Here is a 22,984-nt window from a genome sequence, read left to right as displayed (position 1 = left end):
GCTGAAGCAGCATTTTCTCCAGCGAAGTCATTGTTGTGAAACGCTATAAGTCAAGTTTCTGTCACATCTGTCCTTGGGAATACATTTTTCCTCGTGTTGAATTATTTATGTCTGACAAAGACAAAATAAATAATGAGGAGAGAGACACATAAATCCATGAATTTAGATGACTCAAATTAGCTTTGCCTCTTGGGATTTGAAGACCACACTCACACGGCCTGTGTTAGTCTTCAGTTTTCATGACTACAGAAACATTTTTCTTAGACTTGTAGACAAATTCTGGGCTCCTTTCCTAATCCTTTGAACTTAAATCAGAACTGTATTTGTCCATTCAAATTATTAGAATGCACAATTGTGAGTATTGCTGACACGCTGCCTAGCAGATGTAGCTCAGCTCCGATACTTGCTAATCTGTTGAAACAAAGTCCGCTTCTTCTTTAAAGCGTTTTTGTTATTTCGCCGTGACTCTTTTAAAACTAGTTGAAGCGGAACTCCACCTGACAGCAGACACACACCTGTGAGGAGTCGGTGGGAGGTCCACCTGTGTGTGTGTGTGTGTGTGTGTGTGTCCCAGCAGCGGCAGCAGCAGCAGCATTAACGGGCTGATGAGCCTTCCTCCTCCTCCTCTTCCTCCTCCTCCCGGCCACCGTCACTCGTTCCCCTGGAAGCCGACACAAACCATTCCGCTCCCCGTCTGCTGCGCTGGCTGCAGGGTTCACAGCCCCCAGAGAGGAATGCATGGCTAAATCCACTGTCCACCGCGCGTTTTCTATTGGAAACTCGTCTTTTAACGAGAGCGTTTCGATTTAGACCATGGCCGCTCCCGTCCTGAGCTAGGTAAAGGTTATTCAGACATGTCCCACCAGCAGCGGCTCGTCCAGCTCTCCGGAGCTTCGCTCGCCGTGGTCTTCGGCCCGGACGAGGAGAGTTTACGCGCCGTCGAAGGGAAGCCCAGCGCTCCGAGTGGCCAGGAGATCTTTGCCGATTTTAAAGCTCAAAACTCGCGCAGTTTCTGGAATAAGAGACTCGTTAAGGCCATGGCGGAGGTGTACTTTCAAGGATGGATGGAAAACTTGGTGCTTTTCATTCAAGGGAACGCAAACAACTTGGAGGTGCTGAGGGAGGCGTGGATGCGCAGGGCTCTGAGGTCACCAAAGGGATTCATTATTAAAGCTGTTGGTACGTAACTAGTGATATCATTTTTTTTTTCTTTACCATATCGATACGCCTTGCATTTTTTACTCCGCACAGTCGCTGCAATCAAAAGAAATGTGAAAATAAGGTGTCTTCAATGCGTTGTGTCTACCTCCCATTAGAATTCGTTTATAACAATGGGGGGAAAAAGTGTGTGAAACTATAAACAGAGACCAACACATGGAGCACAGTTATTTTCTCTGGAGTTTTATTGGACCAGCCATAAAGTTCAATTAAGCTTAATGACAAAAGGCTTAGTAAATAAAATGTGGAGATAATAAAGCCTGTCTACATGATGGTATGCATTCAAGGGCTGGTGAGACTTTATCACAGTGTGATAACTTTGTGTAAATGTACCACGGTTTAATTGTATCACAGTGTAAACAATGTTTTTTTTTTTTTTTAAAAAACAGAAAATAAAACATAAATTGATTTATAGAAGAAAAACAAAAGCTATAAGAACACTCTAGATCTTAACGACTTAAAACAACTTTTGTTGAAGTTTTTCTTCGTCCTTGTGATCTTTGTCTGTTGTGTGTTTGGTGCCATCTTCATACTTAGGTTATGATTGTCCCTGCCGACGTGGACAGTCCCTCTGGACACAAAAACCTGGGCGGCATGTGGACGTCCTGGCTACCAGTGACAAATATTTTGTCACATTGGTTCTGCGGTTGAAAGGACACTGGAGCAGACTGGGAGGTCTGAATTAGGGTTAAAAGGGGGATATGCTGGTCATAAGCTCAGCTTCAGTTTCAGACCGCCTTATTAGGAGATGAGGGGTACGCTCCTTGAGTTTCCCAAGCATGATTGGTTTTTGTGACCCTTTAATGTGAGCAAAAGCATAGTAGGCTTGTCTTAGTGTGCAGAAACAAGTGGGGGACAGGCGCCACAGCCAGAAAACACTTCCATCACTCCTGATTAAAAGGACTTCATATCAATCCTCATTAATTACACAAGTGTACATTTTTAAATCTAAGTAGACGTAACAATTTTTTGCTAAAAAAATTATTTTGTGAAACAACTTTTAGTTTTGCACATTTTTAAGCTTTCATATTTTGCACCAGAAAATGCCTGTCGCATTGGCCTGCAGATATGAGTGATATGGCTTCCCACCCAGGTCGGTGTTTTGTCATTGGGGGACAAGCAGTTGTAGTCACAACTGGTTTTCTTGTTGCCATTTTGTTTAGTCAAGGATCCATCCTGTGTTGCGCTTTGAATTTAAAGCAGCAGTGGTCAAACCTGCATTAAATTATTACATTTAACAGACAATCTTCAAAACACTGTGGGGGCGCAAAGAAGAAGTCTGAAGAATCTTCACAGGCCAGCGTATTCTTGATTTACTGTTACCAAAGCTTAGTGTAATCATTTGTAATTGCCTCCATTTTCTGGCTGCGCTTTAAGGCAGAATATAGCTGAGATGAAACAATGGCGTAGGCATGGAAACCCTTTATTCAGCCTCTTATAGCCTGAGCTCATAGGTTGGTAATGTGGAGAGCACACACTGCTGGAGAAAATCACGACCTTCTGTGGGTCTTTGACCTAATTATTCCAAAGAGATACACATGGTATATTTCCTCACTTTAAAACTGGAGTTCGAGTTTCCACTCAAAAAAGTGGACCTATAAGATTCAGATTTTATGATTCAGAACTGCTAGATCTTGGACGTTCACAGTCCCAGCAACACTTGCATTATGAAAGGTTTTGATGTTTGTACCATCTACTTGCTGACTCTGTGTCAGCCCGGCAGCTCTGCCAAGACTGAGCGGTGCACAGACAAGTCAATGGAGGAATGCAAAGACCACACAGAGGGAGACCATGGGAGGGCGTGAAGCGGGAGAGGAGGGGGTGTGGCAGAGGCTGACACGCCATCCTGGTGTGAGACAGTCTGTGACCCTAAACTTTGATTTAGCTCACAAACAAACAGCGCATAGGGCAAAGGTGAAACTGAGCTAGCCATCATTGACATAGAGATGCATTGGATGCAAGACAGCCGTCAAAATATCAAGTAATTTGTGTTCTAAATTCACAAAAACAAATTTGTGCAAACGTTTTATCTATAGTTTTGAGATACTGATCAGAATGTTTGTCACCAATTTTCAATCTGCGTTTTGTCAATTTTTTAACCTTCCGTCAAACTGTGTGTGAGAGAAGCAGCAATGCAACATTTTAAAGCGAAAGCTAAATGATTACAAGCTGACATTAGTAATTAGCCATTGTATTACCATTTGTATTCCCCAGAGAAGGTATTATCTTGAATCAAAGATTTCCAAAAGGAATCATTTCCAAATTTTGTGAATGTCCCTTTTACAAATTAAAAGGATAGGGTACAGCATCCTTGCTGTACCCTTCCTGTTATCTGTCAAAGTCTTTGTTCCTCTCTCTCAGCTTGTATGAGCTGCAGATACATGTTGATATGTCATAGAAAAGACATTTTCTTTTAAATGGCTTCTTACATCTCTGTGCTTCTTTTTCACATCCATGTCAATAATTCACTAGAAACTAAAATAGCCTGCTTTGAGTTTTTAGTTATCCTGATAGTGCTTGACTGTAATCAGAAGGAGATTGGCTTTTGAGGTTCCTGCCAGTTGATCAATGATCTGGATTAAGCAGAAAATTGTCTGATTCGGCTCACTAGGTGGTTCCTCAGTACATTCCAGCCTATAGCTCCATTGTAACAAATTCTTTTCAGCAGTTTGTATGGAAACCAGCTCTGGCCGGCTGTCAGAGCCTGGTTTATGACCTTCTCATTGGGAGCTGGTCAGCGGTGAATCACCACGCAACTGGCTGCTGACTGCGGCTGCTTATCCTGCTACCAGGATTAATACCCTCTGCGTTTCACTGCCGGCCAGGGACTGTGGAAGTTTGACTCCTAGATTGATATCAGGTAGGGAATTTAAAGGCCTTGACATTGTCCCGATATAAAAATGTCAGTCTGCAAAACAGAAATGTTATGAGTTATAGGCTACAGTGAATTCTCAAACAGCCCTATTTCCTTTCCCAGGACGGAGCAAGGTTGGGACGTGCTTTTACTGCCCCGCCAAGTTAAGTGGCTTTTTCAGGCGACGTGAAGCTGAAGCAAGCCAGATGCGGCTGCGGCTGGTTGACATAACCGACGAGACCCCCAATCAATGAAAAAAGGAAAAACCAACAACAACATAACCGCTTGATTCTTGGATAATTTCTTGCTGGTCTGATAATCAGAGTTACCAGCCTGAGTCTGCACAGATTGTTGCTCCATCGTCCATGATTGGGAGAAGTGAAGGCAGGGTGGAGAGGGGTGCTGGTTGTTGGTGGTGGTGGTGGTGAGGTAAGCAGACAGGAGAAGGAGTTAGCATGATCAGGCTGGCTTGTTATCATTGTGGGAACGGGCCCCAGTGTTACTGGGAATGACCTCTTCAAATTGGGTCTGTTGGGTGTTTCTCAAGTCTTCTTTGTTTTCCTGTCTCTTCATCCATCCTACAAGATTATGTCAGCAATGACCAGCGTGACAGTTTAGACAGCTCTAACTGTACCGTGGATAATAAGCTGCAGCTTTAAAGTGATCCTGGTTAGATGACATATTTATTGTAAACACCTGGGATGCATAAAGGAAGCACAAATAGTGAGAGGACAAATGGAAGACAGTTTTTGTGGAACTTGTTTCAATAAATGTTTCTGATTAACTTTTATGTCAGCAAAATTGTTTGATCTTTATTAAATCCAGCAAATGTGCTTTTTTTTAACAACATAAAAAGACTAAAGCAGAGGATTTTGGTCTAGCTAAACAAACACGGAGGAAATGTGATGGTTCACTCTATTACAAAGACTTAAATGAGCTGCCATCTGTGAAAGCTTGGGTGCTGGATTTCAAACTTAACTAGATTTATTTAAAGAATTGAGGAATGATACCTTAGGCCTGAGTTCTGTGAGAGCAAGTTTTTCAGGGTTAGCAGGGATATCTGGTCTTTCTTGGCGATTCTCTTCCTTCTCCCAAACGAACAAAGATCACAAATGCAAATGTTTCAAATTAGCATCTCTGCTGGGTGCTTGGATTTAACCCTGAGATGTTCCACATTCAGGGCCTGCTGTGATGGTTCAGACACTTGATTACGAAGCTTCTCTTGAGAGGTTTACTTGGCACGGCCTTCTGGGTGGAGAACCCAGGGGGCAAGGCACAGGACTCTGCACAGATTATATGTCCCAGTCGGCCTTAAAGTGACTGCTAATTCCCCTCCAAATACCCAGGAGGGTCTGGAGTCCTGCATTGTTTTATTGGTAAACAAGTCTGTTGCCAAAAAACTCAGTCATTGATAAATCTGAAATTAAAGGAGTGTCACTTTTATTAAGTTTTAAAGCCACAGTAAAAAGACACAATGATGTACTTTATTCTGCATGTGGAAAAATTACAACACTTACTGAGTTTTTTATTCTGTTTTGTCATGGGATGTCTGTAACCCCATCAAGTAGTAGAGTGTGTAGACATTAAATATTTTCTGCTTTGTATCAGATTAAATCATAGCAATACATTTTGCATGTAACTTTTATATAACTGTAACTTGAAAAATGTTTGTGTTTTTCTTACATTAGGAATAAGTGTTGCATATCAGTTTATTACAGGATTAAATTTTGCTTAAACATTTTGACAAATACAGTGACAATGTGAAAGTGTGGTTTTTTAAAAATCAGTACCTTGCATTTTGCTTTTTGTGCATGTATTGTGCTACCAAAGCACATTGTCAATATGACTCCTACTGATATATTTTGTTCCATATTTATTCCACCATCCTCACCCCCAGCAACTCAGTTTTATCTCCAATTGAGACAAAGTGGAATATTCCAGTTTGGCATGGAAACCAAGGACACACAGTGTCATGTATGGATGCCCACAGACCTAAGGACAAGTTAGAGAAACTGAATATGTGCTGTTTTTGGAGTGTGGGAGGAAATGAGAGTACCTGGAGAACCCAAGCATGTACATGAAGAACATGCAGAAAGGGATTTGAACATGATCCTGTTGCTGCAAGGCAGCCGTGCCACTGCGCAGCCATTTGGAGATAATGAAAGAACATGTTTTGAAAACCATTATATAGTTCAGTAATGATCCTTGTTGGCGCAGTTTGAAGGCAGAATGTCTTTACCAGCTAACTGCTTTTTCCCACTGTGTAAAACACTTAATGAATACTTTACCTAAATCTTTTGAATTGAAAATAGTTTGTGCATTCACACTGGAAACAATCTACCAACTCTCCTTTTGAAGCTTAAGGCTCCATAATGGCATTTACTGGTTTAATTATTTAAAGTCCTACCATTGTCTTAGTGACAGGAGGAGCATGTATCCATACCGTGAACCAGGGTAGGAAGTTTCCCGTGTCCTTCTTATAATCATTCTCTTTAATTGACCCTTTTTCTTGCCACAAATCAATTCTCACTTTTGCCATTGAGAGCACTGCTTGGCATGCCGCACAAACCTCCTCAGCTGTGACTCTTACGGACTAGAGCATGGCTCTGCTCGCCTTTTTAAGCCTGGTTTCCTTTCCAAACAGTATGTTTCATTTACCTCGCCATGCCATGAAGCAGTGAAACATTCCTGAAATGCTTCATTTAGGCTTTAGGTCATTTACTTTGCTCATACCGCAGCAGGCCTCGTTGCTGCTCTGTTCTTTTGACTTGAAAGCGCAGTTTTAACACAGGGGGTGTTGCCTTTCATGAGGGTGTTTGGTCAAAGTCTCAGAGCGCTCCACTAATGGTCATAACTCTTCCAGATGTCAGCTTATTAGCCATGACACCCCTTGCTGAGCTCTGCTGGCTCTAAATGGCCCACCCTGTCCTAACTGAGCAGCAGGGGTCAAAGGGTGCAACCTTGCTGGTAACAAGCCACCCTGAGGTCATTTTGCTTCAGAGGGCTTTTCTCAGAGAGCAAATGGAGAAACACGCATCGATACGGTACCCAGGTGTTCTTAGCTTATTGGGCGCTCCTGCATCTCCAATTGAAACCTCCCTGAACAGCACCATGGTTACCACTTTAATGGCCACAATAATAAACATAACCATACTGTTGACTGTTGTATCAAATCTGTTGAGTCGAGAAATAATTGTTTAGTTCATTAGATGCTGAGACTTATTGTTTAGTAATTTTTAGGATTTTATGTTTTCAGAGAGATCTGACAATATTTGTGACTCAAAAATAACAATTGAAAAAGGAAAACTTTGGAGGTTTTATCATAAATGATAAAACAGAAGGTGTTTCTTTTGATTTACATTAAAGTTCTAATTTTATAAGCTTGTTGGTATAAACTCTTAAACCAATAGCACTGTGACATTTTACCTTACAGTGGCTGGCTGTTCTTGCACGAATCCCCTTCTTTTTTATGTTCCACACATAATTTGAAAAATACCCCCAAAAACATTTTTATTGTGCAAATGGATGACTAATGATCTCTGCTTTTGAAGCAGTCTCTTCGGTGTTTGTACACAACACATTTTTATCGGTCGAGTTGCTAAAAAATCGCTAGCTCTCCACAAACAATTAGCGAATCTCGCAGTGTGTCGACTTACATAACCCGTGCGTGATGCCATGCTGGTTCCAACTCCTGAAACAAATTAAATTCTGCACCTTTTTTTTCCCCAGCAGCTCACACAGACCGGTGTTCTGTTTCTGGGCCAGAATATCAGCCGGCCTAATTTATTGGCTGGATGATATGTTGGTTTACCTCTAATCCCATCTGCAGGTTCTTAGGTTTCTCATAAGGAGACTTATCTTTAAATTCTCATGTTGCTGCTGTCAAACTATGTTGCATTGGAACATGTATTACTTGTTTCTGTGATTAGTAGAATGCTGTGTTTTTGTGGTTAAACAGAAAAGGGAAAAAAAGGCTTGGAAGAATTATGCCAAATTGTGTGTGCGGACCAGTTGTTGGACATTAAAAAGCAATGCATCACATGGCAGGTACTGCTCTGAGAACTAAGATAATAAACACATGGATCAGCTGCAGCGCGAGCCCAGTTAAACAGCAGGAAATGGGTTTCATCTGCAACCAATGAATGTTATCAGTCCTGATTAATAGTTGCTGAAACCAACTTTTATTGTGCGTGTCTTTGTTTTAGTGGTGAGGTGTCGTCGGAGAAACGCCGACAACCTGCAAACAGGGATTCCCAGGTTTAGCTTCAGGCTGCACTTTTATTACGTTTTCTTTCTCTGCTCTCCTCTTCTCCATTTCCTGTCTTTATTCTCTGGGATTTTCTGGGAATGCAGAGCCTTTGGGATGATACAGTTCATATACGGAAAAGACTAAAAACAATGCAAATCAGTAAAGTAGCACAGCATGCTTGAATGAATCATATGAACTCTGAATGACAACACACACACACACTTACACACAAAGGCTGTTTTTGACTCAGTCAGTGAACAAGATGTAGAGAACCATAGTTTGAGAATTTGGCTGGAGTTACATTTTAGTCTCAAAAACAAAGACTTTAGTGCCATTAATACTCTCAGTTGTATATTTTATTGTCCCCAATTATGCACCAAATCACATGCAGCTAATCTGATGTTTAGTTAAACTCAAAACAAAGTATATATAAGACTGGTGTATTTCTTGATGAAATAATGACTGTTCTTAGCTTTGATGTTAGAGTTTTTAGAGTTTTTACGTCTATGTTAAAGATGGTTTGCTTCTCTCTAAATGCACTCTCCAACCAACGTCTGCGGTTTTCATATCAGATTTTACTAGAAAGCTAAAAGGTTAAACCTATTCTATCTGGGTGTGGGTGAATGGGAAACAGATTGCTATGAATACCAACTGTGGGGCTATACAGACTCCGGATTAATTTCTGGCTCCATAAAAGCCGAAGAGAACCAGATATAGGGTGGGGTCTATGAAATCTGAAGAGGACCGATGTAAAAACGATGGGGTAATGGTGTGCTTTTAATGTGTCTCCTGGCGTTGGGATGTTTTGATATTAAGTTACAAACAAGTAAATCAGGACTTGGCGTTCTTTGTAACAACATGCAGTTGTTACCAGTCTCTGCAACAGAGCCGATTAATCGAAAAGGTCTTTGAATACTAACTCAAATACAGCGTCATTTTTTTCTTTCCGTTACTTTGTGTGCATCATGTGTTGAAAACAATATTTAATGAGGTTTCAGCTCTAGGGGTTGTTCTAGTTACTCTGTGGTGACAAACTATGTGAGCTGAGATGTTTGAATGGATCGGTTTCAGAGGTTTCTCTGGCTTCTTGCCAGCACAGATGAAAATTCAAATGCAGCATTTTGTCAAATAAGGATTTCAGACACCCATGCAGCCCCTCTGCTGCTGTTCCTTTTCCCTCTTTGTCTTTGTGCTGCGTTTGGCAGGTCGCTGCCATACTAAAGGTTTCCATGGTGACATGAACCAACACAAACCTGACCTGTTTGTTTTCACCGACTATACCTTTTAGCTAATGAATCTTTGTTTTTTTTTATTCAACTGTTGCTAACGTTCATTCCTTTAGCATAAATGTGTTTAAGCAAAGATTAATCAGGACTCTTCCCCCTTTCCTAGCACCTCTCTTAATGTTTAAACATATTAACTCTCCTCTCAGATGCTGACCCATCAATAGAGATGATTAAATATTTACCTAGTGACCACGATTTGGTCTGAAATACTAATTTTATCGCTGGAAGTCAATCAATACAGCTGTAAAGTGATCAGATACTCTTCTTTTTACTGCTTATCGATGAGTAGAGTTATCTTGTTAATTATTTAGCGCGTTCCATAGTCGATATTTGTACTACTGGTGCTTTCAGGAAGGAAGGGCAGGAAATAACTTGTGTTGGTCTGCTTCTTGAGACATTTGGCCTCTTGTTGCTTTCTGAAGGGATCTTTTCACTAAGTTTATTGGGTCATTTAACTGCAACGCCCACATGTGTGTGTTGTTCTGCGAGTGAAAGACACAAACTCGTAAAGAGCCTCAAAAAAACTCATGATACCCCCTCCACACAAACACATATCAAATGGGAGGTGGGGGTAATGCAAGCAAAATCACTGAAAACAAAGTGGGAAGTGGTTGTGGGAGGTTTTAGGGACATAAATTACAGCTAGCATCTACTCTCATTACACTAAATCTCACCGTATGAATGTTCGACATTGTCCCGATGGAGACTTACCTCAAATCTTGCATGTACAATCTGCAGATACACTCAAGCATGGCGCTCACAAGGTCTCAGTCAATGGGAGTCGGGGAGGGACTTAGCCGTTGATCGCGTTGAACGTCGTGCTGTGTGTTCATGATGAGGGAGAGAGAAGATTATGTCGTTGGCTAAGTGGAATCCAGAAGATTAGACGATAGCGGGGTAAGATAAGAGGGTGTGTGTTTGAGAGCATAAGCCTTCCCAGATGCCTTGGAGAGAGAAAAACAAAGCAGATATTTCAGCTAGGTTTCACCTGCAACAGCAAAGAGAGGAGGAATTAAGAGTTTCTTTTTGTACTTTCCCCGAGACCAAGCAGCGTAATTCAATATTTCCTAATACCAATGCGATCCATTTAAGCGTTTAGATGGGAGAACGGCCAAAAATGTTGGATTTTTTTTTTTTGTAGTAAACAAATGAAAGGAAGTAGCAATGAAGAAAGACTCTCCGGTGTGGTGCACTGCACTCATGTCAAAATGAAACAGAACTTGAGTTCACATTTTTGAGTTTCAGACTGCTCAGTGATCAATTCAGTCAGTTTGTGAATCACCTGATTCACAGATGTTAATTATTTAGCTCGTTCCAAAGTCGATATTTGTGCTTCCGGTGCTTTCAGGAAGGAAGCACCAGTAGCACAAATACTGGTGTTCATAAACAGTTTATGCGCTGTTTATCTCATAAACTGAGATAAACAGTTTATGCACTGTTTATCTCAGTGCATAAACAAAACCAAAGTATAAACATTGATATAAACTGATTACTGTTTTTAAGAAAATTGTTTAGTCCTCGTGTGTCAAGAAGAAGGGAATTAAAGTAACAATGTCCTAGTCAGGATTAATTTTTTTTTGTCTTGGTAATAATCATGATCATTTAAGAAGCCTTAAAATGAGCCTTAAAACTCATTTTAAGGCTTCACATGAAAGAGAGTTTAGCATTTTGTCACCTTCCTAAAATAATGGCCTAAGTCTTTTTTTTTTTGGCCAAAAGTTATTTAGGCAAAAAAAAAAAAGAAAAGAAAATCACCTCTCTCTTTCTAAAATATGTTTAGGCAAAGAAAACAAACACTTTTGGCAAAAAAATGACTTAGACCATTACTTTAGGAAGGTAATAATATGCACTATTGTAGTAACGGCATTAGAGATGTGAATTCCAAAAAAGACATTTCATTACATTTCCTAAGAAACTAGGTACTATAAAATAAAATCCCATATACACAAAAAAATACCTCTTTCACTCTTCATAGTTATTAGATGATCTTATAAGGGAACTGGAAGTACAGTGTATTTAATGGGTATTTGGATAGCTAACCCTCAGAGATACTCATGCATCTCGTTTAAAAGCCCAAAAACGATTACAATAACACCACTTGATGAAAAGTCATGGATCACCCAAAAGACTCTCCTCAATAAGTTTTATTCAAGATTTATTGATATATTTGAGTGGGAAAACAAAGTTGGTGTCGAGATGCCAACACCATGACTAATAAGAAAAATATATTTTAAATTAATGTGCAGCGTATTAAATTTTATGGGGCTTTTGCTAGACTGTATGACACAACAAATCCAAGCGAGCCTGTTACTGACTTTGTTAAAGCCTGGGAATGATCTTTAAGCTGAAGATGTAGTCATGCATTTGTTCTCAAAACGTGAACAGCAACAAGACGGCAGAGAAATGACATACAGTATTAGTCTGAAGCTTCATCTTTTAGCTGTTTCGTGTGTTTCTGATGTGTTTTTCCAAATGCGTGTTTGTGGGCAAATGAAGCGCGTTTCTTTTATTCGTATTCAGCATCTTTGCTTCAGCGGATTGTGATTTAGAATGGACTTACCTAAAATGTGAAGCATTTAGATCATGCCTGGAAAGTTTTCACCTTTTCTATCTTCAGTCTGGACAATCTGGAGCTCCACAGCTGACAGAGGCCCTGCATATTGTTTGCTGTGTTTTTCTCTTCCTTTTTTTCTTTTTTCAGGGGACTAAACTTAATGTAATCACACTTGAAATAGGATTCATGTGGCTCTGAGGCCTGCTAACCAACACAGCCATGTGAATACATGTGGCATTGATCAGGTTCATCAGCCAAAGACATTTCAGTGGGGAAGATGAGAGAAGGTCTTTGTCAATCATCTCTGTAACATGAACAGTCAGTTCGAAATTCTTCTTCGTGTTCCCCAGACAGCAGATTATGAACCCCGTAGTTTGACTTGGGGAGAAATGTGTTGTTGTCTATGCGAGGCTATGCAAAAGTTTGTTTATCAGAACAGTTTCACACCAAATTAGTATTAAGGCACATTTAGCAGTAACAATGGTAAAATTGAGGAGGTTATCTAATTTTGATTAGAAGAACAAAAAAGTCTGTATTTACCTCTTTCTTTACTTCAACTAGACATATATTGAAACATTTCTGTGTTAATTTGGTCAAAGTGTTTAGACACCACTATTCAATGACCCATCACTTCCTGGTTCAGTAAGTTATAAATCTGAGGTGACGTAGAGACCCATTTCTGTTAGCCACTCTACAAGATATGAAAAACAAGAAAACATTCAATTCAAATGAGGCGCATAAATATATTTTTAAAACTCCTTAGGAGTATTTCTCAGTAATAAAGAATACGTTTACCTAAAGCCTCATGCCCCATAGGCATCAGGGTGATGCATTCTGGCCAATGAGCTAAGAGTTGTATCTTTTGTCTAGAACCTTCTCTTCACATCTTTGCTGTGTTTCCTGCCTGGTTTCGATCAAACTGCGAATGGAAAATGTTTTGCCATTCTGTCAACAGAAGTTTTCTTTAAGCAGCTTCCCCAAGAAAGCCAGATTTGACTGTCTGACTGTGAATAGACTCCCCCACCTGTGCAGTAAATCTCTGCAGCTCCTCTAGAGTAACTGTGGTAAAGCTGATTGCTCTCTAACAGTAATCCAAAACCTTTAAAGAACCACTGTATTCACAGAGATCTCAATAAAGATTGATTCCAAATTGTATTTTTATGTATAAGAGTAAAAAGGGGCTGAATACTAATTTATGCCCTTCTATAATATGTGGTTTCCATTAAACATGTTGAGTGCAGACCATCGGTGCCTCTTTGAGGGGCTCCACTGAAATTATGCTGCCTCGCTTCAACACAAGTCTCATCCTGTTTTGACTCTGGAGCCGCCGTTCCTCCCCTCCCATTGAAGATCAGGACTGTGTTGCCATGGCACTCAGCTGGGTATTCATGCCGGCTATGACAAAGGGTGTAATGTTGGATTCCCAGTCTTGAATTACAGCAACACAGAGGTCCGTTCCCCCTGGAGAGAAGGCGGTTACAGCAGTGACCCTCCCTGGCGGTCACGCCTGCTAATGTTGGATTCAGCAAACTCTAATCCTCCACTGTCCCGCTTTTTTCTGTTACACACCACCTTTTTCCCTAGGAATAAAAGTATTTATTTAATGCAGGTCATCATTGCAGGTTTCTGAAAATATCCTTGGATCTAGGTTTGTTTTCAACCTACTGGAATTAATGCTGCTGTAAAAGTGCACTAGGTACATTTTTCCCAGGCATAAAGACGTTTTCTTTCTGTCATATCTCAGTTGAACCTGTGACTCTTGAGAGTGGTAAAACATTGGTGCTTTATGTGCACAGCCTGCCAGACATTCCTATAGGAAGTTAATAACAATGAGGAGCTAAGTCAGCAGCTTTAATTCATTGCTGAGTGCAGCTGCTATAAAGATATCTCTGCTGAGGTCTAGGCAGCTTAATGCCTTGTCTCAGCTGAGGGAGCGCAGATGTTTTCTTACTTTTACAATCCCTCAGGATCAATTTTATAAAGACGTAACCTTATCTGTAAGTCTTGTGAGCTTTAAGAGAGCTCGCCGCACTGATATTTTCTTATACTGACTTAGTGTTTAATGTTTCTTATCTAGGTTTTAAATTTAAATCGATTTCGATGAGTATCAAAGGACTGATTTTGATGTCATTTTGACACATTCATCAAAAAGTCAAATAATTATATAATTCCATGCATGTTAAATGTAATTATTCGGACCTTGCAAAAGTATATACCGTTTGAATCGCAGGCTTCAGTGTATTTTATTGATCTTTAATGCAACAGACTAGTTGGACTTTTAGCTGTGACCTGTCGGTACCAGTGTCCTGTGTGTGTGTGTAGGTGTGTGTGTGTTTAGTCATGCTTCACCAGGGCACACAATTGATTAGTTGTATATTTTCCCTGCCTTGTCTGTAAGTGGCTCAAGTGTGAGGGCTGTAAATGTTTAGTTTGCTTCAAGTGTGAGCTTGGGAATGTTTCTGGTGAGCGGCCCTGGGGCTGAGGGGCGAATCGCTCGCTGTCACACAGACACTACACATGTTCAAGTTTTATTCCAAATCCACATAATTTATGCAGAAATTTTCTTCCCGACCCCAACCCCCAAAACCTAAAACTCGTGAAAAAACAAAAACAAGTTGGAGGTCCATCTGGTTATGTGGTGGGATTCAAATATCTGTGTGGTGTAGCTGATTAACTAAAACCAATTTCCCATTCTTGTGGGTAAGGTTACGCACATACCCTCGAGAAAAGCGTTTGAGACAACTCAGTCCCTTTGCTAATCATTCACCAGCAGCACAATGTGGCTTGTTTTGGTGCTCCCCCCTGCTTCTTGTTAGAATATCAGTGATTTTGATGATAGTGACCTTCCAACAAGACGCACACAGTATCTAGTTCAACAAGGCAGCATGAGGCAAACCAAATATAGCTGTTTCTTTCTATGTTATCACTGAGAAAATAGTAATTCATTATCTGAGATCAGGTCACAGACGAAACCCAGAAATCACTCTTCCCAGTAACACTCTCTTGTTCATTGAGAGTGAGAAGGGAAACGTGGTTCTTCCATTGAGTTGTGTGTCTGTCTCCTAGTGGGGCATGCCCAAAAACACCCAGAAACACCTCCAAAGTAGAACACCACCTGGGATGGGTCATACTTTCCTCCATAGGAAAGTATGACCTGTGGAGGAAAGGTCAAACTTTCCTCCACAGGTCAGACAACCAAAAATGAAATTGCTTTTCCAAATTTTTCTAATGTTTTTGCTTCTGCAGCCATGGAAACAGCAGTCTTCCCGACATGTCTGTTGGTTTAGGATTCCTCAGAGGAAAATAAATACCTGGAGCCATCAACGTGTCTTCTGGTAGTCCTCACAACAGCACCGATGAACTTTAGACCAAACCTCCTGGAAGCTTCATTGGAGACCCATTTAGATTCAGTTTCTCTAAACATACATCAGAGCAAGTAAGGAATTTTCTCAGATCTAAAAATGAGGGCCATCTCCTAATTTACACCCCTCATCTGGGGAGCTTTTCATGCCAGGGATCCAAAATGGTTTCACGTGGTGATCAGTCGACAGCTTGGCCCCTTCTTCATCTAACGTAACCACTACATTGATTTAATTGGGGGTTTTTTCCTCGTGGGAAAACTGTGAACCATTGTTTTGGTTATGCAAAGTTTCTAAAATGACTATATTAAAAGCAATGATGCAAGAACTGCTATGCATATATATTTCCAACAAACTGTACGTAAGACGTAGATATAAAGACAGATTATCTAGTGTAGCACTTCTATACGTTTTCTTTGTGTTGGCGACATGTTTGTGTAAATGCTGCTCCTGGGGGTACATGGTCGTATGATATGGGTGGCAGGATATCTGATCTGCACAGCAGGCGGACTTGTGGCTGTTTCTGTGGGAGTCGGGGAATTCTGCGGTCCGTCTCTATATTGCTGGAATTTGAAAAGCAAGTCAGGCACGGTTCATATAACTCACAAATAGACCACCACGGTCATGATTTAGAGGGTGGTTAGGGCAAGAATGTCAACTTCGGTACTTTGAATTGTTTTCACTGGCAACAGCGGTTGGAAGGAGACCTTCCCTGACCCAGGTGTGTTTAGATCTCCTGAAGCGAGCCCCACCTGTTTCACCCGCTCCTAAAGATGATATGTGTTTGTTTCAGGTGACCTCTCCCCAGTGCAGATGTCCCCAGTTCCTCAGTCGCAGTTCATTCCCTTGGCTGAAGTGCTGTGCTCTGTCATCTCCGACATGAACTCTGCCCAGATAATCGTCACCCAGGAGGCGCTTGTCAACTACATGAGCAAAGCCCATCCGGGTAATTCATAAAACATTTTCTCAAATGTCATGTCTAAAAAGTAAACTGTGTGAAAAATGAGAGAGCCCTACAACAGCTTGAGTTGTTTTTTCCCCTAATAGTTTTAGATATTTAGTAAGAAATTTAACAATACTGAGAAATTCACATAAAATAACTATGAATTAGAAGCTAAATGAAAGGCCTGTTGAACTGTTATGGGGTTAGGTGTCCTAACATTTTTGTTCAAAACAAACACATTTTTGTGGCTTATCTGTAATTACATCAATTTATTTTCTAGAGGTAAATAAAAAAGGATTACATAACTATGTATGAACATGAAACATAAATACGTGAACATATAATCTAAAATTAGTACATAGTCCTAATTTTTCACTTACATTGTCTTATATGAATAAACAAGGCAAAAACTCTAGAAATGATGCATATTTGTGTTGTATAGCAGTACTGACTGCTTTCAAAACCTGTATGTTGAAAGAGATACAATAATGTTGTATCTCTTTCAACATTATTGTTGTCAGTTGTGTGCAGCTGCTGTTCTCTAGTGCATCCCCAGACATTTAAGGAAATTACCTGTCAAATCAAGACACAGAGAGAATTTACAAAAAGCCTAAGATTGGTTGCAAAATGGTTCTTATGTCCTGTAGCGTTTTACATATTGCTATATTACAACCACAAATTTTATTTAGAGTTAGACTAACTCACAGTAGTGCATAAATATGAAGTGGAAGGAAAATAAGGTACGTTTTTACAAACAAAAAGTATCAATTTCATTCAGTTTATATTGGACACTATCAAATAAAATCCAGCACAACCAACTGCCTTCAGGAACCACCCAACTAGTAAACGATATATGTGTAATTTAATCTCAACATAAATGCTGCTGTTCTGTGAATGAGTAAAAAGACCTGGAGCTGTAATTGCAACAAATAGTGGTTCCTTGAAGTATTAACTCAGGCTGAATACATAAGTATGCCAAATTTTTTAGGGTTTTTTTGGTAAAGAATCTAAAAACAATGTATCATTGTTCTTCCTTTTATAAAGTACTACTTTGTGTTTGTTTTTTTACTTTAAACCCAAGTAAATACATTGATGTATGTGGTTGTTGGATGACAAAAGTTCAGTGAGCATAAATACTTTTGTAAAGACACAATGTATAATTTGAAAGTATCAAAACAGTTTTTAAAAAATCGCTTAAACAACATATACATGTTAATGTACTTTAGTTTGATTGATAGAATCATCTTATGGCTAGATAAAATGTATCCTCTTAGCCACTCACTGTCTGTCACACTCTTCTGTATTTCTGTGTCGTAGGCATAACCATTCCCACTCAGGACATCCTCTATAACGCACTCGGAACTCTGATCAAGGAGCGCAAGATTTACCACACCGGCGAGGGCTACTTCATTGTCACGCCTCAGACATATTTCATCACCAACAACATGGTTCGAGAGAAGAACTGGTGGACCTCTGGTTCTACAGATGACCCTCCTCTGACCCCTCCTGTAACTTACCTTTTGAGCAATGAAGTCTGCATTGAGGGCTCTCAAACAGTCCCTGTCGCCCACTGCAGGTCATGCAGCTGTTTTAGCCCTCATCAAAATTCCCCCAACACCACTGCCGCCACTGAAACGGCCACAGTCCCTCCCTCCACTGTTCCCGACCAGCATTCTGTGTCTGTGTCCATAAGCGAATGCACGGGAAGAAGCCTAAAGTGGCCCCGGGCATCAGATCATAAGCCCTCAGTGCAGCATCAGTCCACATCCACAGCTGCTGATTGCCAAGCTAGTGAGATCAGCAAAACAACAGCCACTACAAACGCCACAAATCGGAAAGAAAAAGATAAACCTGTGAGGAAGTTTGGTCTCAGCTTGTTCAGGAGGAATGGAGCTAAAAAGGAGAAGCCAAAGAAGGAGTATGCATCATTTTCAGGTCAGTTCCCTCCAGAGGAGTGGCCTGTAAGAGATGAGGAAGACTTGAACAACTTGCCCCGAGACCTGGAGCATGCCATCATCAAACGCATCAACCCTGAACTGACTGTGGACAACCTGACACGGCACACTGTCCTAATGAAGAAACTGGAGGAGAGAAGGGAAAGGGGAGTGGACAAGATTCTGGATCGAGGTCTGGACAGCGAAGACAAGGGAGTTAACAAGGGAATGTCAACCGACATCCTAACTTACTCCAAACACAGGCATCACCACTTGTCTAAAGCCGGTGGAGGGAAAAGATTGTCTCAGAAGCTCTCTCGTAGCAAGAGGAGGGTCCACTCATCTCGAGAAAAGCAAAGGGAAAGGGAAAAAGAGAAGATTAAAAGCAAGGCCCCCATATGTTCCGACATTTATCCAGATGAGGAGGATTTGATTCCAACAAGGCTTAGGGGAGAAATCTCTGCTGATGCTGCAGATCAAGTAGAGGAGCCTGGGAATGTTGAGGGAAAGAGTCTCTACAAGAAACGCATTGATAATCCTTTCCAGACTCATCCAATCAAGGATGCTGAGAACATAGCTCCCACCAACAGGGAGCACAGAAGACGAGAGGCCAAAGAAGTCAAACAGGGCAAAGCATCTATGTCTGGAAGAAAGGAACGAACTAGTCACCGCTCCAAGTCATGGGACCCTCATCGGGCAAAACTGATGGCAGCAGAAGGAGAGAATGGCCTGAAATTCCCCTCGTCTGAGGACAGATACGACTGTGACCATGAGGCAGACTTTGTCGCTGAACATCTGCTCCAGCCAGACAAGAAGGTCAGCAGAGAGCTTGGTTTGGAATACAGCTCAGCATATCTACATGGCAGCACGCTCAGGATCGATGACAAAGTTCGGCGTCAAGAAGAGCAAAACAGCAGCAAGGAGATTTGGGAGAGAGAGGGAACAAATGAATATTTTCAAGATGTCCAACAGTACAAAAATGTACCAGACCAAGGCAAAATGAAAGATGACAGTCCCACTATCATCCAGCAACACTCCAATATGACTAGTGTTTCCCCTACCTATCCATACCAGTCTGCAATAAACCCTCCACATAATCCAGATCTGCCATGGCCCAAGCCCTCTTTACAGCGGAAACACTCCCTACGACTTTCCACTCAACAAAGAGATAATATCCCAAAGCCAAAGGATCTCTCTGTGACTATTGAGGATCAGCAGGAGGTCCGATCAGCCAGCAGAACCATTAACAAAGGAGATGTTCTGGAACTGACCCCTGACAGTACACCACTAATAGCAAACAATGAAGGTTTAATAGAGGATGACTGTAGGCTCTATCGGATAGCAGATGGACCAGAAGAGGAAGATGCCTGCAGCTCCCTGTGCTTGAACACTGAGGAGATGATTGAAGCAGATGATGATTTCCGAACTGGTATTGCAAACTATCACCATCTGGTTTACAATAACCACGAATCTAAAACCCATCAACATTCCTATTACAAAGTTATGTTTCAACAACCGCAAGCCGCTTGCAAACAAGACTCAACAGACAGCACTTTAACAGATCTAATTACTCCCACGAGCCAGAGAGACACTTCCCTCATAGCCTCAAGACCAGCAGAGAGCAGCTGGAGGCCGCATCATCAAAGAACTAGAACACCGGGGACGTTCTGCGAACAAAGTCCTGCGAGGGGTCTATTGATCCAGGGGGAGAAGGGATGTGGACCTATTCTGAATGGAAACTGTTCTGAGGTATGCGAAGGTGCCGACAGCAGCATCTTTGACTACTGCCAGGCCAGCGAGCTCGAATCAGACTCAGAGACTGTCCGAAAATCAGCCGACGAAGGTGACGGCGAGTCTGCACACTGGGCTGTGGATGTGCAGGAAGTGCGGCCGGACAGCTTTGATGAGAATAGTGTTCCTCAGACCCACAAAGCCGTCCAGAGTGCACCAACTGGGGCCAGAAGAGCCGAGAAAATGGTGGAAAACCAGAGCATTACTGGAGACAGTGGAATAGATTCCCCTCGGTGAGTGCTTCATGTTTTTATGTATGTTTTATTAAAAAATAATGTAAAAATGATTATGTAATTCCTCACAACACCCTTACCTATTAATATAGTGTGAAAGCCATTGAATTCTAAGGCCAGTACATGTTGTGTCATATTATCCACATCCCTTGAACTGTTTCACATTTTGTCTTGTTGCAATCACAAATTTGGAAATCAAAGTGTACAAGAATTTTCAAATCGCTTGTAAATAAAAACAGATGTGTGTGACCAGTAGTCCACAACTCGCGTGGAAGAATCTGTTGACTATAACTTTTAGCTGTGCACTCTGTAAATCTGGCCTCAATAGGAGAGGGAAAAAAATAGTAAAATAGTTAAAAGAAAAGCAAAAGAAGTCAGCGTTATGGTTTGACTCAAGCCATGTTGTGGATAGGAAGCATGGACGAAGTTGCTCTGGTCAAATGAAACTCAGATAATTTTTTTTTTTTTTGGCCTACATGCAAAATTGTATGTGTGGCAGAAAGTTTAAACTGCACATCAACCTCAATACTCCATAATCATGGTGAAACCATGTTGGTAGGTGGTAGCAAGAAGCTGCAAAGACCCACAAGCTGCAATTGCTGCAAAAAGACGGATCTGTACTGACTCAGAGGGCCTGAGTATTTTAATATGTATTAGAAAAAAAAAATCAAAAGCCAAATATCTTCTTTTAGTTTTACAAATATGAATTATTTTGTGATGGTCTACTCTGTGCCATAAAAGACAGAAGTTAGAGATTGTAACGTGACAAAATGTGAAAAATTCCAAGAGGGGTGAAAACTTTCACAAAACATCGTACCCTTCCAGATGTGCGCCCACACACCACGGCCTGCCTTTCTGAAGTGCCTTTGGCCAATGTAAACACAGAAATGAAGTTTGTTAACCTTGGGGTTGCATGTCTGTGGTTGGCCTCACTCCCAAAATGCGCTGTTGTACTTTTAAGGTAAATTGCAATAAAGCTGAGCAAACACCTTGTGGCCAATTATAGCATCCAGTGTTTGAACAGCAGGGAGTCATTGCTGATAATTATGTGTAATTGCTGCGCGGCACTTAAAAACTCATTTTAAAATCGAAGAGGAAGAAAATAATTTCTTTCCTGACATTGAACTCTCTGTGCACCTGGTCGTGTGCTGAATGATGTCACATTACCAAAGTGGTATTTTTCTGCTCCTTGCAGGACTCGTGTCAGCCTTGCATCGAGCAACACCGTTATCCTCGAAGGTCTCAAGAGACGGGGCTTCCTGCAGAACCTGGAGAAGCTGCATTCAAAGAGCAGCACTATCCGACCACAGAGCTCACTGCTACAGCTAACTCCCGTCATGAACGTATAGCAGATCCTTGGTAAAGCAATGCTGATCACTCGTCTTGAAAAGGCTGAAATGATATGCTTGCCGTGTGCACATGCTCACAAAAATGGATAGACGAGGATCTGCACTTAGCTGCCTACCTCCCCATATGGACACCTATGACAACACAGGTGTGTGTAAAAATGTATAGTGAACACAATAAATGTAAATAGACTCAGATTCTGCTAAGATATATCCAGACTTACTTGTGTATGTGCTGTTGTAGTTTGCATTGTATGCAATTTAAATGCAATTTTTTTTCATCGTCCAATTGGCTCAAATGTGTAGAAAAGTACATGTCCTAGTTTTTCAATTTTGTTCTTGAGTTACAAAATAAAATATATTATATATTCACCAAGATGTCTTTTGTTTCATGATACATGTATGGACTTCATACACAAATTGGTAATAGGGACAAAATGGGTTTTAATTTTCCCCAATTTTTTTATTATTTCTTAACATTATGTATGCAAATATGACAAATAATGTTTTGGAAATGTACAGATGCTAAGGTGCAGGCTCCCAGTTGCAACATTTTTTTAAAAATAAAATTTTTAATCGACCTGACCCAGAACTTTGTCATCACCATCTGACAAAAATAAATAAAAAAATATTTTTAATGACCCTATTAGTGATATTTTTACTCAGTTTTACAGACAAATGCTTCTCAAGAAACAAAAAAAATATTTAAAACAAAAAACAACAAAAAGTCCATCTGATGGAGTTGACAGTGCATGACTACGGAAGCGCATTGCTATCACGCAGGAAAAAAAAAATTCGAGCGCTATCACGTTACGTATCTTGTTAAACGTGATACATATCTTGTTAAAACGTGATAGTTATCTTGTTAAAACGTGATAAGTATCTTGTTAAAACGTGATACGTATCTTGTTAAAACGTGATAGTTATCTTGTTAAAACGTGATAAGTATCTTATTAAAACGTGATACGTATCTTGTTAAAACGTGATAGTTATCTTGTTAAAACGTGATACGTATCTTGTATAAACATGATAATTTTACGTCCAGGAAGTGGCGGTATTATGCTAGGCTTTTACAGTGGCTAACATGAATTGGTCAGGTTTCCCTTCATGTTTGCTCTACACGGATACGGATGCTGCTTTGCACTGTGGTTAAAACCATTAATAGCTACTCTGAGCAGGATCCTACACAGAACGGGGCTGCACAGAAGGAAACGTCA

General features: G+C 40.8%; 1 protein-coding gene across 1 annotated transcript; it reads left to right on the top strand.

Moving 5' to 3' along the window:
• The first annotated feature begins 631 nt into the window (after positions 1-631).
• Positions 632-22,143, top strand: stox1 (storkhead box 1). The gene is made up of 4 exons (XM_008429584.2): positions 632-1,179; positions 16,314-16,466; positions 17,781-20,421; positions 21,617-22,143. The coding sequence occupies exons 1-4, from the start codon at positions 855-857 to the stop codon at positions 21,768-21,770; spliced, it is 3,273 nt and encodes a 1,090-aa protein (XP_008427806.1). The 5' UTR covers positions 632-854; the 3' UTR covers positions 21,771-22,143.
• The last annotated feature ends 841 nt before the right edge of the window (positions 22,144-22,984 follow it).

The sequence above is a fragment of the Poecilia reticulata genome, linkage group LG15, assembly GCF_000633615.1.
Source record: "Poecilia reticulata strain Guanapo linkage group LG15, Guppy_female_1.0+MT, whole genome shotgun sequence".
Lineage (NCBI taxonomy): Eukaryota > Metazoa > Chordata > Actinopteri > Cyprinodontiformes > Poeciliidae > Poecilia > Poecilia reticulata.
Note: the sequence above shows the minus strand (reverse complement) of the source record. Positions and strands in the feature narration are given on the sequence as shown.